This window comes from Meriones unguiculatus, chromosome 8 (genome assembly GCF_030254825.1).
Source record: "Meriones unguiculatus strain TT.TT164.6M chromosome 8, Bangor_MerUng_6.1, whole genome shotgun sequence".
NCBI classification, from domain to species: Eukaryota; Metazoa; Chordata; class Mammalia; order Rodentia; family Muridae; genus Meriones; species Meriones unguiculatus.
In genome coordinates, this window is record NC_083356.1 from 71,160,786 (window position 1) to 71,172,691 (window position 11,906).

The following is an 11,906-nucleotide window of genomic DNA, read 5'->3' on the forward strand; positions in this document are numbered from 1 at the left end:
GGTTTTGTTCTTTTTATTCCCTTTTTGTACTAGCAGGGTGCTCTGGCTCAGCTTGGCAGAGGCAGGCATAGAAGAGCCACCAGCTGCCCTTCCCAGGCATGCTGAAGGAGACACATCTGCCACAGGTGCGGCAGACCCATCAGCTGGGTGCTGTGGTGTGCGCTGACAGCGTGGCACTCCTGGGGTGTTCTCGAAGCATGGTACAGCCTTTGGGTGGTTGGCTCCAGGGTGCAGTCTCTGGAGGGATGGGAGATTGGGGGGCTGGAGAGATGGCCCTGCAGCTACAGTACACATACCTGGGGAGGTTCAGTGAAGCGTGTGAAGCACAGCGCCCAGAGGCAGGCTTCTGCTCTTGGAGAGGACATGGGTTTGGTTCCCAGGACCCACATCAGGCAGCTCAACCACTAGTGACTCCAACTCCAGGGGATCTGACACTGTTTCTCCTCAGGCCTTCTCAGGCACTGTAACACGTGTTACACACATGCAGCAAACACTCATAGACATTCAGTAGGTAGATAGATAGATGGATGGATAGATAGAGATTGACGGATGGGTGGGTGAGTGGATGGATGGGTGAATGGATGGATAGCAGATTTTGAGTCAGCGAGATGGCTCAGCAGGTAAAAGAATTTGTCACTAAGCCGGACAACTCCTGGGACAAATATGGTGGTGAAAAATCCAATTTCTATATGTTGTCCTCTGATCTTTACACACACAGTGTGCTCATACATGTACACACACAGTAGTTTTTAGGAGGAAATAGGGTCTGGAGAGAGATCTGTTGTTAAAAGCACTTGTTTGTTGGTCTTGTAGAGGATGCAGATCTGGTTCCACATAGCAGCTGGCCACCTGTATTTTCTAGGAATTCTGGTGCCATCTTCTGGCTTCCAGGCATGTGACACGCAAACACATGTAGGTAAAGCCTCATATGCACAAAAATAAACCAGTCTTTAAACACACCCAGGCTGCTGGAGGCATGTCCTGTGTGCCGTGGGGAAAGCCATGGGTCTGATGCTCTGTACCGCAGAGGAAAAGCCGGAATGATTGCTGACATGAACCTTTGGCCTCCACTTGCACACGCCCACACATTAAAATAAAATATGTAACAGATAAATGGAGTAGGGAGCTCTGAAAAGATGAACAAGGTCGACAAACCTTTCGTTACATCAGCAGAGAGAAAGGACCCAACTCACTCAAATTTAAAAGGGGCCGCATTGCTACCAACATGGCGACAATCAAACGGGCACTCGGCGTCCTGAATGCCAGCAACAGGTGGGTATGCTGAGCCAGGAGCAGGGCTGGAGAACACGGACAGACCTTGAGTGTGTCGGCCATCACTCTACTCACAAGAGGCATGTGGGACAGGCAGAAGCTCACATAGCAGGTCCCTAGGAGCTGGGGAAGGGAAGTGGAGGCTGGCGATCAGTGGGTCCAGTTTAGCTGGGGAAGGGAAGTGGAGGCTGGCGATCAGTGGGTCCAGTTTCGGTCCTGGGCGATGACAGAGTTTTAGAAATAGGTAATGGTGATGGAAGTGTAACACTAATTCTCCTAAAAAGAGTTCAGTTAGCCCAAGACATGTATTTTATCAACCTTGTGAAGAGGCATTTTTCATTGTTGTGGGGTTGTGTGCATGTGTGGAGGTCAGAGGACAACTCCATGGAGTTGGTTCTCTCCTTCCACCTTTGTGAATTCTGGGGCTTGAACTCAGAAAGCCAGTGCCTTTACCTGCTCAGCCAGCTTGCTGACCTATTTGTCATGGTTTTAAGACCTTTACACTTGCAGGCTGAGCACAGCGTCACACCCCTGTGATCCCAGCACTTAGTAGGCTGAGGTGGAAGATTATGACTTGGAGGCTAGACTAAGATAACAAAACTCTGATTTAAAATATAATTATTTCAGCTGGGGGTGGTGGCGCATGCCTGTAATCCCAGTACTTGGGAAGGCAGAGGCAGACGTATCACTGTGAGTTAGAAGCCAGCCTGGTCTACAAAGTGAGTCCAGGACAGCCAAGGCTATATAGAGAAAACAGTCTCCGAAAACCATATGTGTGTGTGTGTGTGTGTGTGTGTGTGTGTGTACACATAATTATTTCATTCAATATAAGTAATTATTCTAAGCTCTAGTTCCTGGTCCCAGCTTCCTGGAAATCTGATGTCAGAGGAGCCCAGCTTTGAGATCAGCGTGGGCAATACTGCAAGACGTAGGTTCCAAACAAAGCAAGGACGGTTTCCTGACCAAGAAGCCATCCCACAGCTGTGAAGAAAGTGGAGAGTTTGAAACTTGCCTCAATATTTCTTTGATCACAGTTTTGGGACATGTAAACTTCAAAGTCATTTGTCTTCAAAAATCTGAGGAGGAGGAGGATTACCTGCAGACTGGTGCGGCCCTGGCCAACCCCTTTCCTATGGAGGCACTCCTGAAAGCTCTCTAACCTAAAGACAGTCCTTTGACTTCTGCAGCCTGGGGATAGGAAGGGATGGACCAAGTGCCTGTCACCACTGATTGAGGGTCGCTCCTTCCTCCAGGCTCTTTCAGGAACAAAGACCAAATACCAGGTGGGCAAAGCTGAGGCTTTATTAAGAGAGAGCTAATAAGAGGAGGACCCCGGGACCAAGGCTTACAAGACATTAGAAGCCAATGACTGCAGGCATCTGAGCCTCCACAGAGTCACCCGTTGAGGGCACAGGGGCAGCCTGGGAGTCATCCACAGGGGGCACAGGGGCAGCCTGGGAGTCATCCACAGGGGGCACAGGGGCAGCCTGGGAATCATCCACAGGGGGCACAGGGGCAGCCTGGGAATCATCCACAGGGGGCACAGGGGCAGCCTGGGAGTCATCCACAGGGGGCACAGGGGCAGCCTGGGAATCATCCACAGGGGGCACAGGGGCAGCCTGGGAATCATCCACAGGGGGCACAGGGGCAGCCTCTGAGTCATCCTCAGGGGGAATGAGGGTATCCTGGTCACCAGACACTGTGGGCAGCACCTCAAATGTCACAGCCCAGTATTTCAGGAACTTGTCCCTCATGTGCTCCTTCATGGAAGTGCTGGTTATCTTCTTAGTGATCTCCAGGTAGTTGCCATCCTCCAAAGTGTAAGGGTACCAGTGTGTGGGCACAGGTGAATTGCCCATGTTAGGATCCCTGCAGAAAGAGAAGACACTGAGCAGGGGTCCAGCACTGCAAGGAGCCTGGAGACCTGTCGCTCGCAGACAGCTCTGCAGACAGATTGCCCATCCAAGCCAATCTTGTGATGCTCAGTCATGATGAGCATGTTCTTGGCCCTGGGGCTGAGTCAGCAGCTCTCTGCTCATGTGCAAACTAGCTATCACGGCTTGAGGATAAGAAGTTTGCTTAAGTGAGAGAACAGGCTAGAGACCAGGCCTGTAGGGTCACAGTGACAGAGGAGCCCTCAACCTACTGCCTTTGGTTCTGGGCTCAACTGCATATCTTACCCACTCCAGGCAAAGTTGGTCCAGTAGGCAATCATGGCCTTGGAGACAGTCTTGTCTTGGGCCCGGTAGCCCAGTGGGGTGGCGAAGGGCTTTCCGAACACATACTGGATGTCATCAGCGTGGTCAGCCCCCATCCATTTTGGATAGATAGGCATCCGTGAGGGGTGGGAAAACAGGTAGGAGTAGGTCTTGGCGCTCCTGAGGAGAACAGAGGCAGCTGGGCTGGGAGGGGTTCCCTTGGGTGGTAGGCCCCGGGGAGAGGGAAGAGGAACAGAGCAGGGACTGGAGGACCCCCAAGACCCACAAAAAACTGAAGTTGGTTTGTTTGCGATAGGGCCTCTTTGTGGAGCCTTGGCTAGCCTGGAGCTCACTATGTAAACCAGACTAGCCTTGAACTCACAGAGATCTGCCTCCTGGGTGCTGGCATTAAAAGTGTGTGCCACCACCATTGGGGGCTGGAGAGATGGCTCAGAGGTCAAGGCACTGGCTGCTCTTCCAGAGTTCCTGAATTCAATTCCCAGCACCCACATGGTGGCTCACAACATCTATAATGAGATCTGGTGCCCTCTTCAGGTGTGCTGGTGTACATGCAGGCAGAACATTGTAGACGTAATAAATAAATTAAAAATAAAAAGTGTGCCACCATGCCCAGCTCTGAACTGGATAATGAGGGAAAGAAAAGCTGCAGCTCCCATGCAATCTTCATGTCTCCACTCTACAAAATATTTGGAGGCCTTCTCTTCTCATAATTCAGGGTCAAGGATTTTTTTTTCCTCCATCTGAATTCATATTTCTCACATTAGACAAGGTATATTGCCTCTATTAACCTTTTAACCTTGACCGATGTGAAATCCAGAGCTACATTCATTGTTTAGTTAGCCAAGTGGTCTTGGCAGAAAGCTGCAGCAGCCCAGGCAGTCCTCTCAGGAACCTCCCCCGCCAACTCCTTCCCAGAACCTCACTTGGCATGGGCCCTGTGCTGGGCCAGAGCCATCTCCGTGGGAATCAGGAAGAGGATGTCAGTCTCAAAGGCTACCACTGTCTTCTTCTTGGTCTCCTGGGATGAGTCCCTGGCCCAGGATTCAGTGTAGATGTCAAAGGTTGCTTGGGCACCCTTAAGTCCCTTGCTGACAGTGTATCCACTGACGAGCCTGTAGAAGTCCTCTCTGCATGGGGATGGATGAAAGAGATGCTGGACCTGCCCTTGGTACTGACCAGAGCATGTCTGCCCACCCTCACCCCAACACAGCACCCTGGGCCCCTGCTGCTCATGTGGTCCCACCAACAAGGCCTATTCTTCTCTAGCTACATGCGGTCCTCATGGGGCCCCTGCTCACTCTGTGACATCCCGGTTGGTCTTGTCAATGGCAGGTATATCAACAGTAGCAAATAGGTGGCCATCCATGTCATTAATGCCTGCTAAGTAGTCGATGTCAGCAGCGTTGGCATACAGGTTGATGGGGTCATCTGGGATGAAGTCTCCATCGATGACAGGGATGAAGCCCAGATAGTATAAAATGGGGTCTGAGTGAGAGAGCCAACAGGTTCTTACACCTTCAAATGCCTGCCTCTTCCTCCTCTTGGCCTTTTGTGTGCGATCTGACCTCTTTCTTCCCTTTTCTGACTAGAGCAGGGTTCCTCAACCCCAGGGACCTTTTGCCACAATCACCTTGTGTCCCTAGCCTAACGTGCCAGATGTTAGTGGCAGCCTTCTCTGGTTGTGAGATGCAGAAGCATTCCCAGACTCTGTCTCATGACCACGCAGAGAGTCCACTACTCCACAGGCCAGGGCTTCAGCACACCTGTCCCCTCCTTCTTTCCTTGTTGAACCTCCACCAGGGACAAGGGTCTAACCTGTTGGCCACTGTGTGTGAGGCTTGCCTGCCCTCCAGGCTTGCCAACTGGCCTGAGCACTGGCTCAGCAGGCAGAGACCCTTGTCCTTAGGCCTGGCACAGCCAGGCTTTCTCAGTGGCTCTCTAAACAAAAGAGTCAGATTGAGTGGAAGAGGTAGAGCCTTTGAATGTCACGCACAGGCTCTGAGTTTGATCTATGGTATAGAAAGAAGAAAGAAAAACAGAAGGTGCAGACACTCAGACCACTGGATTTGCTTCGGAAGGCTAAGCAAAGAAGAACGTCAGAATTTTCTAAGCTGACAGGCTGTTTCTTCATGTTTGCTGGTGGCAGCTCCAGCTGGAAGGACCAAACAACACAGGACATATTGGGAAATTTGCAAATGATTGCCAGATTTACAAGGAAGGTTAAGAGCTGTCATCCAGCATAGTGGCCCTGGGTCTGGGTCCACACCTCTCCCTGAAATTGTGTATGGGTGTCTGCCATTTGGGACTGCCTGCCTTCAAAGCTTGCTTCCTTCCTTCCTTTCTTTTAGACAGTGAGTCTCACTATGCAGCCCTGGCTGCCTTCTCACTGTTTAGAACAGGCTGGCTTTGAACCCACAGAGATCTGCCTGCTTCTCCCTTCCAAGTGCTGGGATTAAAGGTGTGTGCCACCATACCTGGGTATGTTTGGCTTCTTAAAGTCTCCCTGGAGAACTGGAAGCCTCCCCCACCCCACCCCCACCCCACCTTTTTTTTTTTTTTTACCATTGGGGCCTGCTAGGGGGCAGTGGCAGGACCTTGGGGACGAGCCCAGTCTGGGCACCTCTCTGTCTTCTCCAGGAGCTCAGCCTTGCCCCACAAGGCCTCCATTCATCTCCAGTCTACATGCTTCCCTCCCAGCAGCACCCACTCACACTCCTGGCTTTTCAAGGGCAACTTGTAGGCCATTGTCAAGGCCCGGGGATCTGTGATCTTCAGACACCTAGCCATCTTGCCAGTATCCTCTGTGGGGCACCCCACCTTCTCAGCAATCTAGGGGAAGGCAGAGGCATGACATTAGAGGAGGGGCAAACAAAAGGTCCAGGGCAGCATGGAAATGGGAAAGGTCCCATCTTGCCTACTCCTGTCCTATGGTGCTCACCTTTTTGGCCCAGAAAAGTGGATTCTTCTGGATGGCCCAGGGGCTCAGTGCCACACCACTCTGACTGATGGCTCGTCGGATGAGGCCCTTGTTGTATGGCGAGAGGGTCTGCAACACCCAGAAGTTCTGTCAACATGCTGCACCTGGGGCCAGGGCTCCCGGCCAAACCCTGTTCTGACCATTATCCTAGGGTCCATTGGCTCCCTCCTTTAATCTTGGGGTCAGACTCCACATCAGAGGGCCCCAGACCTGCAGAGAGACACTGGCACCTCCAGCAGACTCCCCAAAGATGGTGATGTTATCGGGGTCACCCCCAAAGGCTGCAATGTTCCTCTTCACCCAGGCGATAGCCATGTGCTGATCTCGAAGGCCAAAGTTACCTGGGGGTAAGAATAGCCTTCAGCAGGAGGGCCCGCAACTAGGGTTAGAGGAAGCTAGAGATGAGTGACCTAGGGTATATACAGAGGGTGGCAGGTCAATATGATTGGGAGGGAACCAGCCCTAACTGCACTGACACTTCAAGAGAGCCCAGAAGGACAAATAGTGGATCTCCAGGGGGGTGAGCTTAAAAGGGAGCAGCAGGAGTGGGAGATACAGGGAGTAAAGCCTGCAGTGGCTCTGCTTGACTCCTTCCTGCATGTTTCCTCCTACTGTTTGTCTGTCCTTTGGCTTCTGTGTCCACCCGACTCTACCTCAGCTTCCCTACCTTGTTCTCCAGGACTCAACTTGGGTCTCTGTCATTCTGTCTGTCCCTTGTCTTCTCTCATTTCCTAATGGCTGCCTCGTGCTCCCACATCCCACAGTTCGGCTCCAGTATGCTGACTCTGTGAAGAAGGTTCCAGGCCTTCCCATGGCTGTCAGGGTAGAGGCTGCTGAAGCGCATCTGTCTACTGAGCTCAGGGTTCATGGGGCCCAGCACATTCACTCTTCAGCTCTTAGGATACCTGGAAGGTTGGCGTCCCCGGTGCTAAGGAAACCCAAGGGTCCGACACGGTAGTTGAAGGTGACCACAATGACGTTGCCCCGAGTGGCAATCTCCTCCCCGTCATACAGATAGTTTTTGAGGACATTGGCCCCATGGCCAGACCCCATAAGGAAGGCACCTCCATAGATCCAGACCATCACAGGCAGGTTATGAGACACTGAAAGGGGCAGACAAGGACTTCAGACACAAGCAGGCTCTCTCGCCATCCAGCTCACTAACCCTGCTTTGAGGATAAGCAGTGGGTACCGCCTCCTTGCCTCAGCACTGACTTCAGCTTGCTAGCACCAAATGCAATCCTGACCAGGGCCTGGAGCTCTGGTGTGGGGGTAGGGTGGGGTCCTCTGGGAAACTAGGATCCTGACCTTGCTTCCTGCCCTGGGGCACCCAGATGTTGAGGTAAAGGCAGTCTTCTTGCCCATAGGTGTTGTCCTGGGTGATGGTGGCCTGCAGACATCGTTTCTTGAAGTCCTTGGCCTTCAGAGTCCCTGCAGTAAGAGAGGGGGCAGGTGTGACGAGGCATAGCCAGGGCCAGCCCCATCAGGCCCAACCAGCACCCAGAACCCAGCAGGGCCAGCCGAGCACCCAGCACCCAGCACCCACCAGGGCTAGCGCAGCACACAGCACCCACCTTGCCAGCCAGGGTGACGCTGGGGATTCTCTAGGGTCTTGGCAGTGGCAAAGGGGATGCCCTTGAAGATGTCAACAGAGTCACCACCCAAGAGACTGAGCTTCTTGTTGACGCCCTCCACAAAACCGCCTTCCGTGTACACAGTACCCAACTGCAGGTGAGACACGGCAAGGTCAGATGAGTCTGAGCTCGGCTAGCCAGAGTGCCCGACTGCGCAGTCTCCAGGGGGACCTGTGAGCTCGGCTAGCCAGAGTGCCCAACTGCGCAGTCTCCAGGGTGCTAGCAGGTCCCCTGCCAAGTGCTGCAGGGGCTGGTTTGCTTTCCTCCTGAACCCTGGCACATCCTCCTGCCACTATCTGAAGCCACTTTAGCCTATGCTCTGCTCAGGTGGGGTGAAGGTCAAGGTCTTGGCTGAGACCTGGAGCCTCACTTTCCCTATAATAAGATGGGACACAGCAGTTTCCCCCCAAGGCTTGATGGCTGTCAGAGGGAAGGCCTGCCTGACTCCACACTAGTGGTGGAGGCTCAGTGCTTCCAGAATGTTTCTAAATAGCCCTGAGTTTCCGGCGTCTGACCCTCCTCCCCTCACCTCTTCCCACTGCCTAGCTGGCTGGGGCAAGGAGATGTTGGCCCCATGTCCAACTCCTCACAGGGCCTGCTCCTCGGTGTCCAGCCTTAACCAGAGCCGTGGAGGCAGGTACTCCCTGCAAACTGACTTCTCCCACTGGAAGTCATTCTTCTGACACAAGGCTGTCTTCCTATTCCTTCCCATTCTGCTTGCATCAGTCCAGGACACAATCAAGAGTGGTTCTGTGTACCTGGCAGTGGTGATAGTGTGGACTCCTGCCTCCCCTGTGAGAGGTTTTAAGCAGAGGGAAGTAGAAAGTGGCCCATGGCTGCAGGCCCAAGCTGGGATATCAGCTTGAAGTCCAGACTGATGGACCCTGTACTACACTGGGTGAGGAAACCGGAGAGGAGCGGAGCCTGGGAGACTACACAGATAGTTGGGGCACCTGATGTTCCTTGCTTCTGCCCTCCCCCCCCACCCCGGCTACTGGGAGGAGTCAGAAAGCCGGATGTCGCCTCTCAGAAGTGTGTCTGCTGGTTGCAGTAGACCTCAGTGCCTCAGGTGGGGGCCAGATGCAAGGATCCTGGCCAGTGGCAGGATAGGGGTGCTGGATGGCAGTGGAGCAGTGGGGAGATAGTCCAGGTCCTTCTGACACTCTAAAAGAACTCCCCCAGGAAAGAAAATGACTTTCTTTCCGTGGCAAGATCCTCAGACCAGCACCCCGACATCCAGACTCCAAGGGAAAAGGGAAGACGGTCTCCAGGGCCAAAAACAGCAAGACAAGGACTGGAGCATGAATGGGTTGGAAAGCAATGTGGAAGGAGCTTGGCACCTGTGTGGGGACCTTTGCCGTGTTCCTGCATCTGTTGAGCTCTCTGTGATTTGTCCTCACACCCCCCGAGGACTGTTAAAGGGCAGACTTTACAGGTACCCCAGAGGAGCTGTGCAGCCCACTCGGGGCACCTGGGGAGGAGCCTTGCACACAGCACGTAGGTCTCACCCCTTCTCAAGAGGATCAGGAAATGGAGGTTGCTCGGAGCCAGGCCCCTGATTTGGAAGAAGGTTCAGATTCCTGTTCAAGAACAGGATGTGGTTGCTGTGTAAGCAGGCAAGCTGCTTCTCTGTGGGGAGCCACCTCTAAAGGGGGAAAAGCCAGGGGCTGCAAGTAGGTTTGCCAGATGTAGGCACACCTGAAACCACAGAGCAAGAGCCGGCTTTTTAGTATGAATGTTTCAAAAAAGGACATCCAATAGGGTATGGGACATCTTTACACTCAAGATGTCCCATAGATGTCCCATAAAGATGTTACATCTTTACACTGCCTCCTGGTGTATGAGAGTCCAGTATAATTTTGCATGCTGGGCTCCATGTGAACAAGAAGGCTAGGTGTGTCCCAGGCAGGACCAGAGCTTGGAGTGCTGTTGGGCTTTCTGGCCTCTTACTCCTCTTTCTGTGCTCTATCTGTTCTCCTCCATCCTCCAGGCCCTGTCCCCAGTTTCCAGATCTCCATGAATGAGAGAGGGCCATCGCAGTCCCCTGCAGTCCCCTGGCTTACCTTTGCAGCATAAGCTGCTGCCAAGCAGCAGGTGAGGCCAAGAAACAGAACCTCCAGGCGCCCCATAGCGAGTGTCTGCCTCTAGGAGGCCTCCTCTCCACTTCTCCAGTATTTATGGGGCGGGAGCCAAGGTCATGTGCACAGATACCATGTATACACAGACACACAGATGTGGGGTGGCCCGTTTTTCCCAGATCAGGCTGATCCTGTGCATCCTGAGCGGTGGCCACAGTATACCTGTGTGGGTTACTGCCTACCTGGGAGCACAGGCAGGTGGCATAGATGCTGTGGGGGAGGGTGTCCATAGCCAACACTCGCTGGGTGCCTTGCATCCTGTCATAAGTGTTTAGTGTCACCTTCAAAAAAATGGGTGTGCTTCGTCCTGAGGTGCTGAATGCTCCTTACCTTAGTGGGGGATCCATAAGGGACTTCTGAACCAGAGGTGGCTGTGTACTACTGGGCACTGGGTGACCCTTGGTAACTCTGAGAGCTTGCACTATGTATGGGATAGTGCAGGCTGAGCTGGGTGCAGGAGGCAGAGGCTGGGAGAGGACAAGACGCTCTGGGTGAAGATGGTGGCAGATGGAAAGGAGCTCGCAGAGCAAAACCCAGCCTGGCTCACTTACCAGGGCTTGGTGGCACCTTCACATACAGGGTCATGTTTCACCTCTGTGCCTCACCAAGGGAGAGGGTTCCCTGCGGTGCATAAGCAAGGATTCTGGGGCACACCTAGGCAGAGAAAGAGACAAAGCGTGGGAGGAGCAGACACAGAATGAGGAAGGGAGAGGGAAAGTCCTGGGCTTGGAGGTGAAGGCCACCATCCCAGAGATGTGTACCTTGGCTACCAGGAAGAGGTTATCATGGCAACAGATCATAAACCAAGTATTAAGAGGTGCCCTTAAAGGAGTTCAGCTGCCTTGGGACTGCCTTTTATGATAGACACCGGGAGGGCACTGCAGCTAGTCAGGCATAGCCAGTCTCTCCAGGCCAGTAGCCCTTTCCCTCTGGGAGCCCAAGTCCCCAGCTCAGATCACTGCTACACTGTGTCAGAGCTTGCGGGACTTACAGAGCCACACCCAGTGTGTCCATGCGCTCTCTCTGCCCAATCCAGTGCGGAGTAGGTGTGCAGATGAGAGCGGTGGGGTGGCAGGAAGCTGGCACAGAACAGAGGTGGGGTCTTGGGGAATGGCATGTTGAGTCTTGTGCCAGCTGATTCTGAGAACTGGTGCTAAAGAATGCAATTCTGTACTGAGGAGTGCCAGGTTGGGCAATGCAGGTAGCTGAGGAGGAAAAGAGGTCAGGAGGGAAGAGGGGACAGACGAAAGAGGCCTCTTTGTATGTAGCTTTTAGAATATTTAAGTTGTTCACAGCAACACTGATCAGGAAGGAGAGGCCCCATGTCCACTTCCCCACCACTGGGGTGACCTATCTCTACAGTGACAGACCCACAATGACACATCTCTGTCACAGGCCAGTGGTGCTGGCTGCTGCTGACACTGGATATACTTATGGAGATTCTAAGATCACAACTGGATGCTCCAAGTCCACAGTCTTCCCAAATGCCTGGGCTGAAAGCATCAAAGTGAACTGAGAGGACCACATAGAAAACTAACCCCACTGACATAAACACACTGGGACTTAGACAAGTAATTTTAAAAGAGGGGTCGGTTTTTTATTTTTTTTGGGAGGTGGGGGGTGGCAAGCAGGCAAAACAGAACTGCAGCCACAACTTCTGCCAGAT

At 53.1% G+C, this 11,906-nt stretch overlaps 1 protein-coding gene across 1 annotated transcript; it reads right to left on the reverse strand.

Moving 5' to 3' along the window:
• Positions 1 to 2,551: 2,551 nt before the first annotated feature.
• Positions 2,552 to 10,235, reverse strand: Cel (carboxyl ester lipase). Its single transcript, XM_060389760.1, has 11 exons — positions 10,166 to 10,235; positions 8,043 to 8,193; positions 7,777 to 7,899; positions 7,374 to 7,571; positions 6,679 to 6,809; positions 6,430 to 6,537; positions 6,203 to 6,320; positions 4,790 to 4,976; positions 4,415 to 4,618; positions 3,453 to 3,650; positions 2,552 to 3,141 (listed from the first exon to the last, which is right to left on the reverse strand). The coding sequence occupies exons 1-11, from the start codon at positions 10,229 to 10,231 to the stop codon at positions 2,628 to 2,630; spliced, it is 1,998 nt and encodes a 665-aa protein (XP_060245743.1). The 5' UTR covers positions 10,232 to 10,235; the 3' UTR covers positions 2,552 to 2,627.
• Positions 10,236 to 11,906: the final 1,671 nt, after the last annotated feature.